An 18605-nucleotide genomic window follows, 5' to 3' on the forward strand; every position below is an offset into this window, starting at 1 on the left:
TTCCCCCACCTTTCTCCAATTCCCAGGCCACTTCCGGGGTTTTGTTCTAGGGTTCTCCGCGTCCTCTTGATCTCTCACCCCTCTCGTCTCCCTTCTAGGGTTCTCTGCCTCCATTCTCATCTTCTCCCGGGTCTCTCTTCTAGGGTTTCTCCACCTCCTCCACTCCCGACCTCTCCCTCTCATCTCCGAGTCTCTTCTAGTGTTGTCCACCTCCTCCACTCCCGATCTCCCTGTCGTCTTCACCCGAACATCACTGTACCTCTGTGACCACCATCCCTCTCTTGGCTGTGATCCTGTTTTCCTTGTTCGCCAGCGTTCAGATCTAACTCGGTAGACATTTTCCCTCCGAGAAATGGATGTGAACGATGCTATTTGTTTTTTTTTTTTCTTTTCCCCTTTTCGTTCTTGACGATCTATATTTCCAGACGTGTTTCCTTTCTTTTTATTGTGTTGTTTCTTCAAGTTTTTGAGATGGTATTCTGCTCTTCTCTGACTTTCCAGGTTTTCCTCTCCGGATCTTGAGTTTCTTCCATATCCGCAAGTTTTTATTTTTTTGGTTAGTTGTTGCTATTGTTGATATTTTTTTCCCTTTTTGTCCATTTTCATTATGCTATTATCTTGATGTTTTTTTACCATGTTTTTGTTGTTGTTCCTTTTTTTGTTTTTCGAGTTGTTTTTCCTCTTGAAATTTTTGTTTTTCCTTTTTAGATCCCGAAAGAAAACCTCATGTTTAATTTTTTCATACTGGTTTATTTGTTACGTATATATGTGAGAACTGGTTTTTTTAGACCATGGTATTTTTGATATATTTCCCCCCTTTTTCCCTTTCTTTTATGCTTGTAGGTTTTTTGTTTTTACCTTTTTTTTAACAAATTTTGTTGCCTAGTTTTGTTAGACCATGGTTTTCTGTTTTTACCTTTTAAAAAAAAAAAACTTGTTTTCTATTTTTCTAGACCATGGTATTTTTGATATACGATCATGCCTAGTTTTTTCCTTTCAGATATTGTTTCCTTCGAGATCTGCAAGAAAACCCTTTGTTTTATTTTTTTAATACTGGTTTAGTTGTTAGCTATATTTGTTCAAGTGGTATATTCCTTGTTCATACTGGTTATTTCTTATTCAGTATGATGCCATGTCTTATTTCTTATTTCCAGATCTGCATATTATTGGGTTAGATATATTTGTTATTCGTATCATACTTGTTTAATTGTTACTCTTATTCGTACTGGTTTATTTCTTTTGTTGTATTTCTCATTTGTTATACCGTATCATAGCATGTTTGTTTACACATGTTGTGTTGTTCATAGCATATGAGTTTATTTGTTATTCCTGTTCATACTAGTTTATTTCTTATTGCTTTATTACCATTTTTTTGATCATAATGGTTTATTTCTTTTTTGTTTATTTCTCATTACTTATTCTTTATCATAACATGTTATTGTTTACTTATTAGGTTGTGTTATTGATAACATACTGGTTTATTGCATTGTGGTTTGTTTCTTATTCTTTGTTAGACTGCTTTGCTTTTTAAATAATTACTTCATATTCTTGTTTCAAAGTTGTTTATTACATGTTCTTATTTGCCATTCATGTTCATAATGGTTATATCTTTTGTGTTATTCCTTGTTTCTTGTTCCTTATCATAGCATGTTATCTTTTGCATATTATGTTGTAATGGTCATAGCATACTTATTTAACTGGTTGCTGCTTTATTACATGTTCTTATTTGCCATTCATGTTCATAATGGTTTACTTATTTCTGGTTTGGTATTTCTCTTTCTTATTCCTTATCAAAGCTTCTTATTATTTACTTATTATTTTGTGTTGCTCATAGCATACTGGTTTATTGCTTTGTGGTTTGTATGTTATTTTTTTTAAATTGATTTGTTTCATAAATTATTATATCATATTAGTTTATTTCTTGTTCTTATTCCTAAACATGGCATTTTATTGTGTAGATAGTCTGCAGTGTTATTTCTGGTTCTTATTCCTAATCATAGCATTTGATTGTACAATTTGAATGAGGGTTTATAGTTCATATAAAGTCACTGGTTCGCCTTGCCACTGGTTTTGAGGCCTGGCCTGGTCCAGTTACTTCATACCTTTGGTACAGAGAACATTGCACTTTTGACTTGGAGAACATGAACCTAAGTTCTTATGTTAAATCAATTGTTTTCATTTCTGTTTTATTCTCCAGTTTGTTTCAGTTATTTTTTATTTATATTTTGCCATAACATGAAATTTATTATGTTAATGTTTGCTTTTTAATATACACCTTCATATGATGTTCTTTTGTTGTTTTGCATTACTGTTGTGTTATCCGGTTTGTTTCAGTTGTTTCTGATTTAATTGTTGCCTTGTAAATTACACATCTTCATACCATGTTCTGCCATTGATGTTATTGATAGCATGTTGGTTTATGTCATTGTGTTTTGTTTCTTATTCTTTTTTACGCTGCTTTTTTTTGTTAAATAATTATTTCATATTCTTGTTTCAAAGTTATTTATTACATGTTCTTATTTGTCATTCATGTTCATAATGGTTTATATCTGTTGTGTTAATCCTTGTTCCTTGTTCCTTATCATAGCATGTTATCCTTTGCATATTATGTTGTGTTGGTCATAGCATACTTATTTAACTGCTTGCTGCTTTATTTCCATGTATTGTTCACAGAGGTTTATTTCTGGTTTGGTATTACTCTTTCTTATTCCTTATCATAGCTTCTTATTGTTTACTTATTATTTTGTGTTATTCATAGCATCTTTGGTTTATTTCTTTTGTGGTCCAGTATGTTATTATTTTTTTAAACCGATTTGTTTCATAAATTATTATATCATATTGGTTTTATTTCTTGTTCTTATTCCTAAACATGCCATTTTATTGTGTACATAGTCTCAGATGTTATTGATAGCATCTTTGGTTTATTTCATTGTGGTTTTGTTCCTTATTTTTGTTCGGACTTATTTCTGTTATAATTTGCACTTTACCGACTGGTGTGTACCAAATTCAGTTTGTAGTTTCATGTTCATATCATTGACGTTGTCCATAATTATGTAGATGGATAATTGGATTGTTAATGACCGTGTAAGGCCGTTGGTTGCCGCGTTTACTACCGTTGTTGTGGTTGTTGCCTGCATAATTGAGGATATGCATGTCTCTAAGCCAGGGAGAAGTAAGGAACCGTCCATGTTTCGAGACTTGACTAGGAAAAAACATATGGAGCGTATTTTAAGGAGTGGTCGTGATTATTGCGTGAGCTATCTTAGGATGTATGTAGGTCCTTTTATGCATCTAGCCTCGATCATGCGTGACAAGCATCTCCTTCAGGACACGCGGCACATATCTGTGGAGGAACAGTTAGCAATTTTCTTACATATTGTTGGTCATAACACAAAAAATAGGACTATGAGAATTGAGTTTGTCCGATCCGGGGAGACAATTAGTAGATATTTTAATCGTGTGCTCAGAGCTGTTTGTGCTGTTCGAGATAATTTTGTTCATTCCCAGTAGCTCCACTTGTCACCCAGAAATTGAATGTAATCCCAATTGGTATCCATTCTTCAAAGTAAGTAAATTTGGCATATAACATAAATTTACTCATTTGATGAATAATCATTCCTTCCAATTTCCTTCATATACTTTTCTGGTGTAGGACTAACTGTATAGGGTTGATAGATGGGACGCACATTGATGCGTCCATCCCACCTCAAGAAATGCCTCTGTTTCGTGGTCATAAAGGCCCAACCCCAGAATGTGTTGCCTGTTATTAATCCTGATTTGCAGTTCACTTATGTGTTGGCGGGTTGGGAGGGATCAGCTAATGACTTCACTGTTTTAAAAGATGCACTAGCAAGACCACAACCTGAACGATTAAAATTGATAGAAGGTAGGAGGCCGAGTACTAGTGAATTAAAATATTACACGAACGAACAATTGACAGGTGTCATTATTGTAGGGAAGTATTATCTTGTAGACGCCGGTTATACTACTATGCAAGGGTTCATAGCACCGTATCGAGGTGTTAGGTATCACCTGAAAGAACACAGTGGAAGGGCGCCAACAAATCCAAGGGAATTGTTCAACCTTCGACACTCAATGCTACGGTCTCATGTAGAGCGTGCTTTCGCAATCTTGAAAAATCGTTTCAAGATTCTTATATCACACCCTTTCTTCCCTTTTAGGACACAAGTTAAATTAGTTCTTGCATGCTGCATATTGCATAACTATATAGCAGGTGTTGACCCAAACGATATGTTGATGCATGAAGAAAGCACACAAAATGATGAGCAAATCATGTCAACACAGCCCCGGTCACAGCGAGAACAACGGGAAGAGAATCGGGCTTTGATTGAACTTAGAGACAAGATAGCATACGACATGTGGATGACTTATAGTGGTTTTCTTTGATTATAAAAAGTTTGCCTTGTGAACTGTTTGTTTAACCTGAATTTTTTTCCTTGCATGGATTTGCTTCGTTAGACTATGATGTCTAGAGTACATCTTTTCATCTTCAGTTGTTGAGGTGTTTATCTTCACCTGCCGATTATTTTCATAATTCCTTTGTTATTTCCATTTATTGATGCATTTACAGCTTCATAGTATTATCGCTTGATATTTCCCTTGTTTATTTCATAGTATTCTGTCATTAGTTCACTTGTTCTCTGGCTTCCTAATTCCATTGTATGTTTGTATCATTACGTCCTTTGTTGTTTTTCATGGTTACTGATGTCATATTTTTTTGTTTCTTTTTTTCATGATTCACTTGTCTTTATAATGACGCCCTACAGTTTCTTTTTGTTTTTCCCTTGATACATAATTCATTCGTTACCATGATATGAGATATGGATGTGTATGGTTCTGCAGCAGCGAGCTTACACCGAGATAGATTTAAGAATCTTACGTAGTTATAATTTTCTAATAGAATTCCAGCTACGATGGAGGGCATTGAGCGTACGACGGAGAAGTCATCATCAAAGGCTTCTGGCAGTAAGCGCGGTACCCCTAACAAGCGATGGAAGGCTGAATATGATAGCTTCTTGATCCCAATTCTGCTGGAACAAGTACGAAAAGGGCTGAAATGTGACAAATCATTCAAACGAGCAGCATTTGTCTTTGCTGCTGTTGCTATAAATGCTAGGTTTAATACTGAATTTAGTGCGGAGAACGTTGAAAATCATTATCGAACTTTGAAATCACGGTACGCGGAGATAAAGAAAGTGAGAGAACTCAGTGGTGCCGGATGGGATGATGCCACAAAGACCATCACCCTTGATCCCGTGGTTGCCTTAACATACATCGAGGTAACATGATCTGACTTTACTTGTATTATTTGCATGATAGGAGCATGATTATATCTGTACCTTGTCGTGTATGCACTGTAATATAGGCACACCCGACAGCAAAGGCTTTCATAAACAAACCAATTGAGCATTATGAGTCATTGCGGGTTATATGTGGGGAGGACAATGCAACGGGCGTGTACGCAACGTCTATGTTTGCTGATTTGGGAGAAAACTCGGAACACGAAGGCAACAATAACAACAACTTAACCAATAGAACAACCAAGTGATGATGATGCTGATGCGAACTCAAGTAGGGGTTCAAAAAATCCTTCAATGATGGGTGATCTAATTGTTGTGGTGGGAGAAATGGCATCTGCTATTAAAACCCCACACACTGGACAGAAAGCTTGTATGGCAAGGTTATGGAGGTTCAGGTGTTTGATTTTCTGCAATTCCGTGAGATTGAGGCAAGAGGCTTCATGGTGAAGGACATGGACCTGAGGAAGGATTGGATAGAAACTTTTCTATCCAGGATGGTTTGATTCAGCACCTACTGCTTCGGCCTCACTTGACTGAACCCTGCTTCTAGTAACTAGTTATTTTATTGCATGGTTGTGCATTGCATGCATCAGGACTGCCTCATGTTTTGTGATGGGTGAACATAGCATTGGACACCTTGCTGTGGTTGCATCTGTTCATGCATTTCATGTTTTGTCTTTTGCTTTCATGTTTGTCTGGACATGTGTATCTTTATGTTGCTCTGCATGGTTGGGATATATGTTTGTCTGTCACTAACATGGTTTTCTGGCTCTTATTTCCTTTGTTTTTGTGGATTTCATTTCAGGTAATGTAGGATGGCAATGATGAAAGGCAAATTGTGACATTGCACTGAGGCACTGTTCTCTAATATGACACAAGAGTTTAAATTGGAGCTCAGGCGGGGCAAAATTGAGGGGCACTTCGATGCCAATCTTTTGCAGCCTTTGCGCATCTAATTTACTTGAGTGTCAAGGTAGCGTTACATTGTTGTTTTTATGCATTATTTGTATTCTAGGGTTTCGTAAGTATTTTATTTTTTTTCGCTTAAACCTCCTTTCCATGAGATTATTTTTTCTTAACGGATTTATACAAGCGTGGCGGGGCAATCAAGCGGCACAGAGTGCCACCATTGCAGCCACCTTGTATAGGATTTGGTCCCTTTGGTTGTTTTTTTTCAAGAACATGTGCCAATGAATGTGCTTAAATTGTTGCTATTGCTACCACCTGAGCCATGCCAAGCAAACACGAATTGCTTCGAAGGAAAGTCAATATTGAGGAACTGAAAAGGCATGTATTGGCACGTTGTACAAATTTACGACAAGGTAGCATTTTTTTTTCCAGTAAAATGCAGCATATGATGATAATTATTTCTTTATCAATAATCTCGTACTCTTATATCCTTAACTGCGTCCAATTTTCCACTTTTTGTCGCAGCTGTTTTTTTTCTAATCATTGATTTGTTGATGCTTCAGTTGGTTGCTAATTAAATGAAGAGATAGTTCGGAATTGATTCTCTGATCTGGGTGATGTACAAACAAAGTTGTTGGCATGTGTGGATTACTTTGTTTAAGAGGACCAGAGCAAATGACACTGTTGTCAAACATGCCAGCCTGATAATCACATGTAGATCTTAAAATTAATTCATTCAAACTTTATCCACTACTATTTCTTTTGGTGTGTGCTCACTAGCACTTTCAATCAAAGGTATTTATTATCAATTGTTTGATGAATTTCTTTCTCTATATCTCTGAAATATTTGGACCTTTTGTTTTAAAGACTTCATAGCATGCCATAAAAACAACCATTGTTTCTTGTTAGTTTTGGTTAAATCCATGTGTTTAATGCCGCTAGTCTTGAGTTAAGCTTCCTTAGCATCTACTTTTCACTGCTTCTATGTTTGCAATTAGGCTCTTGCTCTAGGGCATTCAGGATGGATCAGGGAGATTACAAAACAATTTTTGCTGAATTCAATGATTGTAAGAATGTGTAGTTCTGAAGTATCGGTTTCAGAACAATGACATTGGCAAGTTATCTTATTTAACAAGCTTAATTTAAATTGTCGTCAGTTTGTTTGCTTTATAGTTGCATCATATTATTGCAGAGGCTGCTCAGAAGGACATGAGGAAGAGAGGAGTAGTGCTTGCTTGGAAGAAATCTTTGCTGATTGTGCTGAGAATGTTCTTCTTCTCTGACTGTGCTGAGAATGAGTTCAATGTTTGCAGAAAAACTTTGCTGATTTTTTTTTTACCAGATAACTTGTAATTTCATGGTGATGGAGTTGTATATCGTAATTGTTGGCATGGGTGATGTACAATCTGTGTATATTTGCAGCTCTCTGTATAAGCTTATGTTGCTTGGTTATAATAATACAAGTTTTGTGGGTGTTTGCTTGTATGCAAGCATAAAAACCAATGTTCAAAAGTTCTGTTTATGGTTTTTTCAATTCTTGGTCTTTCAATTTATCAATAGGAAAAACTTTAAAAAACAAATTGTAATAAACCGGAATATTGATAACACATGTTAAACTTTAATTTTCGGATCAAAGTTATAAAAGAGTTCAACAACTTCAATAACTTTAATTTTGAGTTCAAGAAAAAAAAACAAAAAAAATTGTAAATATTGGAAAGTTATTGATTTCTTGATTAAAAACAATTAAATAACTTAAATTTAGAATTAAAGAAAAAAAAATTTACTATTGCAAAGTTAAATTAACCCAATTTATACAATGTTTGTTATATTCATAAAACATTCGTAGCATACTTTTCATTTTTTGGTTAAGGAAAAATTAAATACCGCAAATTTTCTAATTTAAGAAAAAAAATTAATATTGCAAAGTTAAATTAACCGAATTTATGAAATGTTTGTTGTATTCATAAAACATTCGTAGCTGTCCAATATTAATTTTTGGATTAAGGAAAAATTAAAATACCTCAAATTTTCTAATTTAAGAAAAAAAATTAATATTGCAAAGTTAAATTAACCCAATTTATGAAATGTTTGTTGTATTCATAAAACATTCGTAGCATACTTTTTAATTTTTTTGATTTTAAAAAAATCACATACCTAAATATTGAGTTAAGAAAAAAATATTTTAATATTGCAAAGTTAAGTTAACCCAATTTATGAAATGTTTGTTATATTCATAAACCATTTGTAGCATACTTTTAATTTTTGGATTAAAAAAAATTAAATAACTTAAATAAATATTGAAGGGGTGATTTTTTTTAATTAGTATTTTAACATTTTTAAATAATTTATAACATCCCTAACAAACATGGGGTAAGCTCACCCCTCCTCACCGACTTCAGTGTTACCAAACACAAGGAACTGGTGAAGTCACATTTTCAAGATTTTCACTTCTACCATCCAAACACCTGAAGTGGTCATTGATGTGATATTTTCCCTCCTAACCAAATACATGGAAATAGACACCTCCAGCCGAAACCCCCACTTCTACTGAAGTAACCACTTCCTACTTCCATCACTTCGGTACCCCACTTCCGAACCAAACACGCCCTAATCATGGGCGGGAGAGAGTAAATTTGAAGCCCACACATTTAATAATTCCACTAATATTTTTTTTATTTACCAATAAAATTATTTTTTTTATTTAAAATTTATTTAAAATAAAAAAATTCTTATTAAAGGTGTTTGATTTGGGGAATGTGAATGGAAAGTTCATTCGAATGGGAAAAATAAAGGAAGGGGTAGTGGTGAAATTCTCTTATGCCCTTAGAACAAGGAAATGATATTCTATATTAATTATATTTAATCATTAATATATATTTTATTTATAACATAGTTTGAATACCATTATTCATTTTAATTATTATAATTAAATATTTAAATTAAATAATTCATTTTTACTATCCAATTCAATTATTAAAATTAAAATAATTCACTTTAATTATGATTCGTATTAACTATTAAAATTAATTATTTGAATAAACGAGTTTTATGTAAAATAAATACATATCTAACAAGAAACATTCAATGTCATTATCCACTTTTAATTATTATAATTATAGGTTATTGTGATTATAATTTTGATTATGATAATTAATATTTCAATTAAATAATGAAAAAGGCAAAATAGTCTTTTCAAGTTGCATTCCATCCATTCTTCCCAAAGTTTTATCATTTGCCCCCCTCCAAACGCACGCAAGTTCATCTGTCCCCAGCCAATAATAAAAACAATTTCATAGTTTTCTAGGGTCCAATATGAAAAACCTCCGCACTTTTTTAACGCAGCTATTGAACCCGCGTCCCGGCTCTTTCTCTCGCTCGTCCCTCAATCGCTAAAGAATCTCACTCTTTCCACCGCCACGGGACTCGCTAACATCGTGAACAACGCCGCGTCCTCCGAGGTTTCTCTCTCTCTCTCTTTTAGGGTTTTCTCTCGTCGATTGCAAGCGCTATAGCACCCTCTGATGTTTCGATCCTACTCTTCTCTCCGTTTTTGCGGTTGATTTGATGTTCGGTTTTGTTTTTCTGTCCATTTTTTTGGTGGATTTGATTGGGATTAGGGTTATTGGTTGGTGTTTTTAATGTTTGGTTTCATTGTTGGGTAGGGATTTTGTTCGTCTTTTTAATTTTCATTTGATGGATGCTGTTAATTTTTTCTTGTTTTGTTTGTGTTTTAGGGTAGTGAATTTCTGGAAGGATGGGATCGGAGGATGTGTTCATCTCGCTGAAGGAGCTTTTCCCGCAGGTAAAATTTTATTTTCTTTTTAATGTCGTATTATTGTGTCAATTTCCTTTTCCTTTTTCGTTTTGATTTTCGTATGTTGATTGAAGGTGATTAACCAAAAGAAAAACAAGGTTAAGAATGTTACTGTTAATCTACTGTGGAGATTTATCAACTAAAACATCATGCATCTTGTTTATGTGAAAATAAGTGTTTTTATTGTTAATTCCCCACCTGATTAACATGTGTATTGTATTGTCAATGGAGAAAATTTTGGAAATCTTGTTCTCTATTCTATTTTATTTTCTTCTGATGGCTTGTTGTGGGTTTCTGGATCATACTAAACAAAATTGTTCAATTGGGCATTTCGTATGATAAAAAAAAATGCTTTCTTGAATGTGAAGTTCAGGTTGTGTATATAATTTGTATAATATTGGCTTTCATGTGAACTCTTGTGTATATAATTTGTATAATATTGGCTTTCATGTGAACTCTCATAGTTTTCTTAAGTAGTTTTTATAAGACACATAGCTTTTTCTGCCCCTCTGGGACCTGAAAAATGTTGTCCCAGTTTATGTGCTGTGGCTTTTTTATTTTATTTTATTACACTTACATTCTAGATGGCATCCAATTCTCATTTTCTTCTTTGGTAGGTTGATCATCGTATTCTGAAGGCTGTTTCCATTGAACATGCAAATGATGTTGATGCAGCTGTTGAATTTATAGTATCTGATGTTTTGCCTCGTTTTAGTGGACCACTCATTGAAACACAAGGAATTAAACAGTCTTCTCACAAAGGTGCGTACATCTATGGACTGAAATGTACCATCAATCGGAATTTGATTAAATTGCGAATAAAGAATATAGTAAGTGTAACTGATTTTAAAATTTCCAAAACTGCATTATACTTACTGATGTTGATGCTTGGGTTTTTTCTTTTCATGTATATCAGAATGAATAGCTAATGTTTCCTAAGGATATCATGTTTTTTTTTTTTACTATTATCTTTAAACTATAGACATGAAATTGTGGAATATATAAAATTATTTACAACCGTGAACAAGGTATCAAGCATTCCAAATTATATAATATGCGGTGGATTTACATTCAAAGAGTGAAGTGTTTTTACTAATAAATATTGTTGAAAGAAATAATTATTTCTTTTTGATGATGGGATGGATTTTCTGTTAGAATTTCTGTTTCTTAAATAGATCACACCAACTTTGTCAACTAATCAAGCATGTGGCTTTTTCAAATAAACATAGTTTATAAAATTCTCTCATGCTATCATTGCCAGATACTTCCAACACTTCCTCTCCCCACAAGAAAGTGTACATCATTCTCTCAAGCATCTTAAATTCATTGATAATGATAACTAGGATCATAAATCAAGAGGATTTAAGATGAAGCTTGTTAGGATGTTTAGGTTGTGGAGGTGGAGAATTATTTATTACCAGGCATCGGGCTGAATGAAATTGTATGTGGAACACTTTGTGACCTAGTTTGCCTCAATTTTTTCTTTAAAGACTGTACAAAATCATTGACTTAGCTTTCATAGTGTAACTTTTAATTGCAAAAGCTCAGCCAGCTCATTTTTCATCATCCATAAACTATTACTGGTCTACACCCTTTTCAACTAAAAAGGATTGTGTTATCAGATCCTTGTCATAGGGTCTCAGATTTAGCTCATTATCCATCATACTTTCTTCTATTAAATATTTAGGGTACTTTTTTCTGGAAAGTCTAGCATTTGTGATGTCAATGTGTATAATATATAATAAATGTATATTGCAAGATAAATCATGTAAAGGGTGGAATATCTTAATACCACTAGAAATGCCATGGAGATTATGTTCAGTTGAACTCATTATTAACATCTAAATGTGTCCTGGAGGTGTTAATACAAGGATATGTATATTTGCATATGGACCTTTTACCAGCCTGTAACCTATTTATGTGAATATCATGAAAGTTCACAAGGTAAAGCACGTTTGTTTTTCAAAATTTCATTATGTTTTTTGCATATAGAGTAATTTAAAATGTTTATCTTGATGTATTTATCTTATGGTATTCACTAGCAAAGATTTTATCTGTTTGTCTATTTCATTGTTGTCATGGTTCAAATTTTAAATAGACTTCTTGTTGTGTAGTTCCAAGATAAATATCGTTTCATTATTATCATATTTATAATTAAGAGTTTCACAAATTAACTTTTTTCCGTATATGGAGATAAGTTGGATGCTATAGACTGCAATGAACAACTTGAGGCATCACCTTTGGAAAATGTGCCATAGCATGTGAGCAATTTGGTCATTTATCACTTGTGAAAATTAAAGCTTAAATGTGCATTTCATTTGTGAGTTTTAAATTTTTTGCTTCGACTTCTGTATAAGATAAACTCTGTACAGTCTAGGTGGTTTTACTATGTACTTGATGTCTTGATCTTTATTATAATACGTAGCGGCAGCATATGATCTGGATCCACATCTAATTAAATTTAAGTTTGGCCTTAGTTCTTACGGTATGTGATATAAAGTTTATTGAAATTGAATTTAGCACTTGATCCTGATTATTAGCCAATACATGTAATATCTGAACTTATGGAAATTGCTATGCATGTAAAATAGCATTTTTTGCTACCAGATTTATGGCTAACAGTAGTGCATCATTTGTGAACTGTTGTAGCAGGTTCATTCTCACAAGCTTTTCTAGGTGGCAGCAATGCCAATGAAATTGCTAGCCAATTTTCAAAACCGAAAGCAGTTGCATTTGGAACACATCTCTATGACTCTCTAATTAACAATTGTGTGACTTCATTAATGGAGGAAACAACAAGCAGAGATTTGTGTGCAAGCAGGCCATATGTGCCACGTTTTCTGGCAAATTTCCATAAAACTTTTGGAGATGGTGGTTCAAGCATGCATTCAAGAGAAGATGATGTTGAATATGAAGTTCCCCTCGTCTCTGATCATCTGATTGGTGCTTTACATTGCACATCAAGTTTGATGGATGAAAGGCTGCCTGTTGGATCTCTTTCAAATCTTCAGGGTGGTAACAGTCATGATCAATTATTTTCTGATAGGGATTTTGGAACGACTTTAAAAGATGACTCTGTTCTGCAAATCCAGAACTCGAATTCTCTACATGATTCTTTTCAAGAATTAGATTGTCTCTCTGGGAAAGCTACTTTTTCACCCAGTCTTGGCGGTTCTGATGATGATCAATCAATAATTCTGGGGAATATGTCTGATGAATTGGGAAGTGTAGCTTGTTCAGAGAAGGATACTAATGGATCTATGTTTGGAAGTGAAAAATTAACCTCCTGTTCTGCAGATCCTGCTAATATACAAGATTCTGATAGAATTGAATATAAATTTGCTGATAAAGATGCCTTTGCCTCTCCACAAGAGGCCAACCCATGTGTTCTTGAAAATTGTATAAGTTCTGTCCAATTTGTAGATTCAGCTATTGAAGAATTTAACTGTTCTACTGGAATCCAAGAATTTCAACTGGGGAGCATGACAGAGAAAGTTGCTGATTTGCCATCTTTATCTCATAATGATTGTCAGATCACTAATTTATCCACTAAATCAAGTCAGATTTTAAGCATTGAATTTCTTGAAGATTTTATTGCTGACGCAAAAACCAACAAGGTATGACTACCTTTGCATGTTTTGCAGTCATATACTATTACTTTCTTAAATCTTTTTATAATGGGTGAATTTTTGTATTTCCTATTTGCAACCTTTTAAGTTATTTTCAAAATTTGAATTTTAATTGAGAAAATATTAATATCATACAGAATATAAAAAATTATGAAATAGTTTATTCATGTTTTTTTCTAACTGGGAAAAAATATACTTTAACCTAAATCTTTTAAAAATCTTTTTGGATGTGCTAAATTATATTGGAAGGCTGAACTTTAAGCTAGAATTTCAATTTCTTGTCTTTTGCTAAATGAATGGTGGTATTGCCTAGCATGTGACCTTCAGCAAAACATTCATGTCTTGTAAGAGAAACTGAATTTAATTAGTAAATTACTAAATTTATGTGTCATCAATGTACTTTACTATAAAAATGGTATTTCTGCTTTTTTATGTGCTTAAGAAAGAAGATGATGTATAAAAGCGATTGTTTTAGTTGAAGTGATGTGTATATTTTTCTTTAAATATTCTTCTTGTCCTATTCTACTATGTCATATTGAAGTTTGAGGAATATGCTACAGCTGCTAAGACAATTTTTGAGTAATATACATGTAACTTTATGAAGTAACTTTCTTTTAATTCTTTTTACCTAAGTTTTTCTTTAATTGCCAGAAAGTCTTGCTGTCTGCAATAGAATCAACTATTGATATGATGAAGGATGTCGAACTTGAAGAGGAGAGGGCCAAACAGGCTAAAGTGGAAGCCTTCAAGGCAGGTGAAGATATTCTTAGCAAGGTGGAGGAGCTTAGAGAAATTTTAAAGCATTCCAAGGAAGCAAATGACATGGTTTGTGTATCTAATTCTACTGGCAGTATTTTCTTAGTCTTCACTAATAGGAAAATGTAACTATTTATTTATTTGACAGCATGCTGGAGAAGTTTATGGTGAGAAATCCATATTAGCAACAGAGTCACGGGAACTTCAGTCTCGTCTTCTGGGTTTGTCAAATGAAAGAGACAAATCTTTTAGAATTATCAAGGAGGTGAGCATATGTACCTGATCAAGTATTTATTTCTTTTGCAGCAAAGATGTATTTTCATAGTTTTTTGCATTATTTTGTTAATTTTTGGTTACTTAGTTGCATGATCTACTATGTTCCGTGAAGTAGAATTCTACTATAAATTGTCTTGAGTGATTTGAGTTAATTAGCATACTATGCGACTTCAGTTCAGTCAAGCTTGACATTGTGAAATTGGAGAATCCAAATGATCCTAAATGATGAACATGAACTTCTACAAATTAATCTTGATTTGATCCAACATGATCAAAAAAGGTGATGTTGCTTGCGCATTATGCATTATTCTGCTTTACAGTCTTGGAGTCTCTGCAGCCAAAAGCAATTATCTTAGTTGTATAGAGTGCTTGTTCTTTTGACGATATCAATTTGAAGTTTTCCAATGTTTTGCACGACTGTACTACATTTTCTGGCATTAGTATTATGCAGAATGTGGCTTAAGATATTAAACTTTAGGAAAAATTATGAATGAACTCCTGAACCTTAATGTTCAGAAGAGTTTGATCCCACTAATAAAAAATCTAATAATTAGACCACCATCTATGAATTAATTTTGATCCTCTATATTAGTCTATCTTCCAAAGCTCATGGATTCAAATAGTGATACATCAGCTTCCTCCATTTTATAAATTAAATCTTACTTAATGCCCAGATTACCTTTAATTGGATAAGGCTATAGTTCTTGGTTACGGACTCACAGGGACTAGGTGTGAGTTTTTCATACTTCAGGGACTATATTGTTTCCTAAATATTTTAAACATGGGCATGTTTGACATTTCACTCTGAAACAATAGCACTGTTTAAGTAGGATTTTTTATGTATAATTTGTAAATTGTGGAATCATAGACTTATTTTGTTGCTGCAGCATGAACTGTAAACTTTGCCAAGATATTAGTTGTGTTCTTGACTCCATAGTCCATAATGTTAGTTTGTGCTTAAAGAAATTTGCTGGTGGCACAGATTGGATGCAGTTGGCTTGCCATTCAACTATCAAAGAATTACCTTAGGCATTTTAGCTAAGAAATAATGGAAAATGTTCACTTCTTTAGAAGTTATTGATGACTAATAGAACATTTGAGATGGTGATCACTTCTTTTGAACTAAACGGGTCAGTTTTTGCGATAAACAGATGGATGCCAAGAAATCCATGCTGTTTACTATAAATTTGAAATATACAAGGTAAATCTCTAGGGATATAATTATTTGTTAAACTTTCACGGTTAGCACGAAAAATTTATAATATTGGTTTGTTTCTGAAGGCAAAAAAGTTATTTTGACATTATTAAGGGTATATTGACAATTGGTTTTCATTTAAGTGTTTCTTGGACATAAAATAAGGCACCAATTGAAAACACCATATCTTGATCTGTATATTGTGACATTTTATTGATGGTTATAATGAATGAATGAAATAGCAACATGCATTGAATGTGATGCACTGACATAATGCCCTTATTTAAGTGCTAACAACCTCCAGATATGTATTTCTGAATAAATAAAATGTAAATGAACATTTCTAAGATAGAAAAAATTGCACTTCAAGCGAATTACATTATGTGATGGTGCAATTTTTGTGTTGTAAAAGTAAAGATTGTTTAGTTGGTATTTATGTGTTGCGATGTGGTCGTTCTTCCATGCTGTGGCAGCAAAAATGCATAAGCTGATTGTCATGTAGTTGTTAATCTATCCTGTTGATTTTAATGAGAGGATAACCTATCATGCTCCTTTTGTGATTTTTTTCCAAAAGGACACTAATGCTCCTTTATGATTTTGAACATGATCACCTTGGGCATGACGCTCTATAATGTGCATGATACAGCCAGTTTCATCTGATTAATGAATTAAAGTGGTTATGAAGATCATTTTGGACAAGTTAAAAAGCTGTTAGGTCCAGTTTATTGGGTTTGTTTTCTTAAAAAATATACGCGTATGTTTTACTTAATCTGGTTCCATCAATCCATTTTCACAACATTAAAATTGTGTCTGTACACACTTCGAAATTTTATCTCAAGTACCAAGATGCACAAGTTTTCTGGTGTCCTTGTCTTTGTGCTATCATGTGGGCTCTTTGCACCCAGTTCCCACCACCAGATTCCTTGGTAATTCTCTGAAGACCAACAAAAAGTTTGATGAATTTGCTTGATCTGCTGCATTTGAGAATGTAAATGATTTTCAAAATGATGAATAAAAATGTCATAGACCTGGGTGGGTATATTTTGTATAACTGATATTGAATTTTGATGACTTTCTCGCTAGATTGAAGAAACTCTTAAAGAACGACTAACTACTGCAAAGAAAGAAATAGCAGCAGCAGAGCAGGAGAAGCTTGAGAGGGAAAGGCTTGCTCAGAAGGCTCTTATTGAGCAAGAGCAATTAATGGATGCCATAGTACAAGAGTCCAAAGCACTGCAACAACAAGCCGAGGAAAATTCTAAGGTAATTACACTGATACACTGATTTATGTTGTCGACTATGGTTTTTTTTTAAAGTATCCCATCATTTTAATCCCTTGTGCAATACAATTACCAGTAAAGCTACCTTCATTCTACATATCTACTGTTTTGCAGTTGAGGGAGTTCTTAATGGAACGTGGTCAAATAGTTGACACATTGCAGTAAGTTCATTGAGTTTATAAAACTATCATCACATTTCGCTTTTCATTATTAAATTAAACATGCATGTTTATGTTCTTTATATGTTCTTTAAATTTCTGCAGGGGAGAAATAGCAGTGATCTGCGAAGATGTGCTGTCACTCAAGGAAAGAGTGGATGGACGAATACAGCTCAGTAGATCATTGTTATCGAGAACTGGAAGTTTGGCTTCCTCATTGAGCTCTTCTAGCTCTTCTCGAACCTCATTGTCCGGTAGCAAATCACCCTCTGTGGAGTTAAAAGATAGCCCTAACCCTAACCCTAATTCTAACCCCTTGGCTACTACTACTCAACAACTGCTCAAGAGCCAGGAACTGAAAAGCAGTACAAACAATGGCAAAACTACTTCTGGTGAGAAACATGGGATAGATTTAGATTGGGAGTTATTTGAGTGCCCAATCTTGAACTTGGCAGAGACAACATGATTTGGTGGAGCTATTTCGTCATTTTAAACTTCTTTCCCTTCAGGCTTTGATTTCTATCTAGCAAAATAAGATATTTTGGAACTTGTTGACATACTGGTGCTGCATGATTTCTTGTAAATATTGTGAGGTCAGTTCTTGTTAAAGAACATAAGAACCTTTCTAGTATTTTTAGTGCAAACTTTTGATATGATTGATTAGCTTAGATAGAATGGTTAATGATGGTTTCTGCTTGCGTTTGTTCTCTTATGTTTGGTTTTGGGGATTAACTGGGGTTATTTTTGGGTACCTTACTAAATTTTTTCCCAATAAAAGTTAATTATTAAATGAACATGTTTAATATTTAAATTATAAAAATTTTCATTAGATAACTTTTAAAATATTTATTTTGGTCAATATTAATAAAGTCAGGTCAATTATATTTTAAAAAAATTCCTCCAAATTTATTTCAAAGCCATGACCCAGATGAAACATGGTAAAGCCTCAAATGGATCATTTTATAAGAGGCGTCTGCGTATGCTCTTTGAAGCATATCATGAGATGTTATATGTAGAGCAGGAGAATATTTTTTATATTTGAAAAATATTAGGTTTATGTTAGCTTAGTTCTCCCTCTCGAAAGGGAAAGGGAGGTTTATTAGAATAATTTTTTGCCAAAGGTTGATGGTAAGCAACCATAGGTGACCTCTAACCATTGGGTTGGGAAAGATGTTAAACTATCGCGGTAAAGGGTGATAGGCGAAGCAAGTCTTGTCAGTTGTGAGATGAAGTATTCTGATTGATCAGGTATGATTTATTTTATCTC

At 33.6% G+C, this 18605-nt stretch overlaps 2 protein-coding genes across 3 annotated transcripts; both read left to right on the top strand.

Moving 5' to 3' along the window:
- The first annotated feature begins 3690 nt into the window (after positions 1–3690).
- LOC120265026 (protein ALP1-like) lies at positions 3691–4407 on the top strand. Its single transcript, XM_039272959.1, has one exon. The coding sequence runs from the start codon at positions 3691–3693 to the stop codon at positions 4405–4407; it is 717 nt and encodes a 238-aa protein (XP_039128893.1).
- Positions 4408–9598: 5191 nt separating this feature from the next.
- LOC120264888 lies at positions 9599–18045 on the top strand. Of its 2 annotated transcripts, none has more exons than XM_039272769.1 (9): positions 9599–9688; positions 9965–10032; positions 10662–10806; positions 12694–13661; positions 14325–14498; positions 14578–14694; positions 16984–17163; positions 17295–17341; positions 17444–18045. In XM_039272769.1, exons 2-9 carry the CDS (start codon positions 9985–9987, stop codon positions 17802–17804), a joined length of 2040 nt encoding a protein of 679 aa, XP_039128703.1. In that variant the 5' UTR covers positions 9599–9688; positions 9965–9984; the 3' UTR covers positions 17805–18045. The 2 variants fall into 2 exon arrangements, with proteins under 2 accessions (XP_039128703.1, XP_039128704.1); XM_039272770.1 differs by having other exon boundaries at positions 12697–13661.
- Positions 18046–18605: the final 560 nt, after the last annotated feature.

Source organism: Dioscorea cayenensis, chromosome 7 (assembly GCF_009730915.1).
Source record: "Dioscorea cayenensis subsp. rotundata cultivar TDr96_F1 chromosome 7, TDr96_F1_v2_PseudoChromosome.rev07_lg8_w22 25.fasta, whole genome shotgun sequence".
Lineage (NCBI taxonomy): Eukaryota > Viridiplantae > Streptophyta > Magnoliopsida > Dioscoreales > Dioscoreaceae > Dioscorea > Dioscorea cayenensis.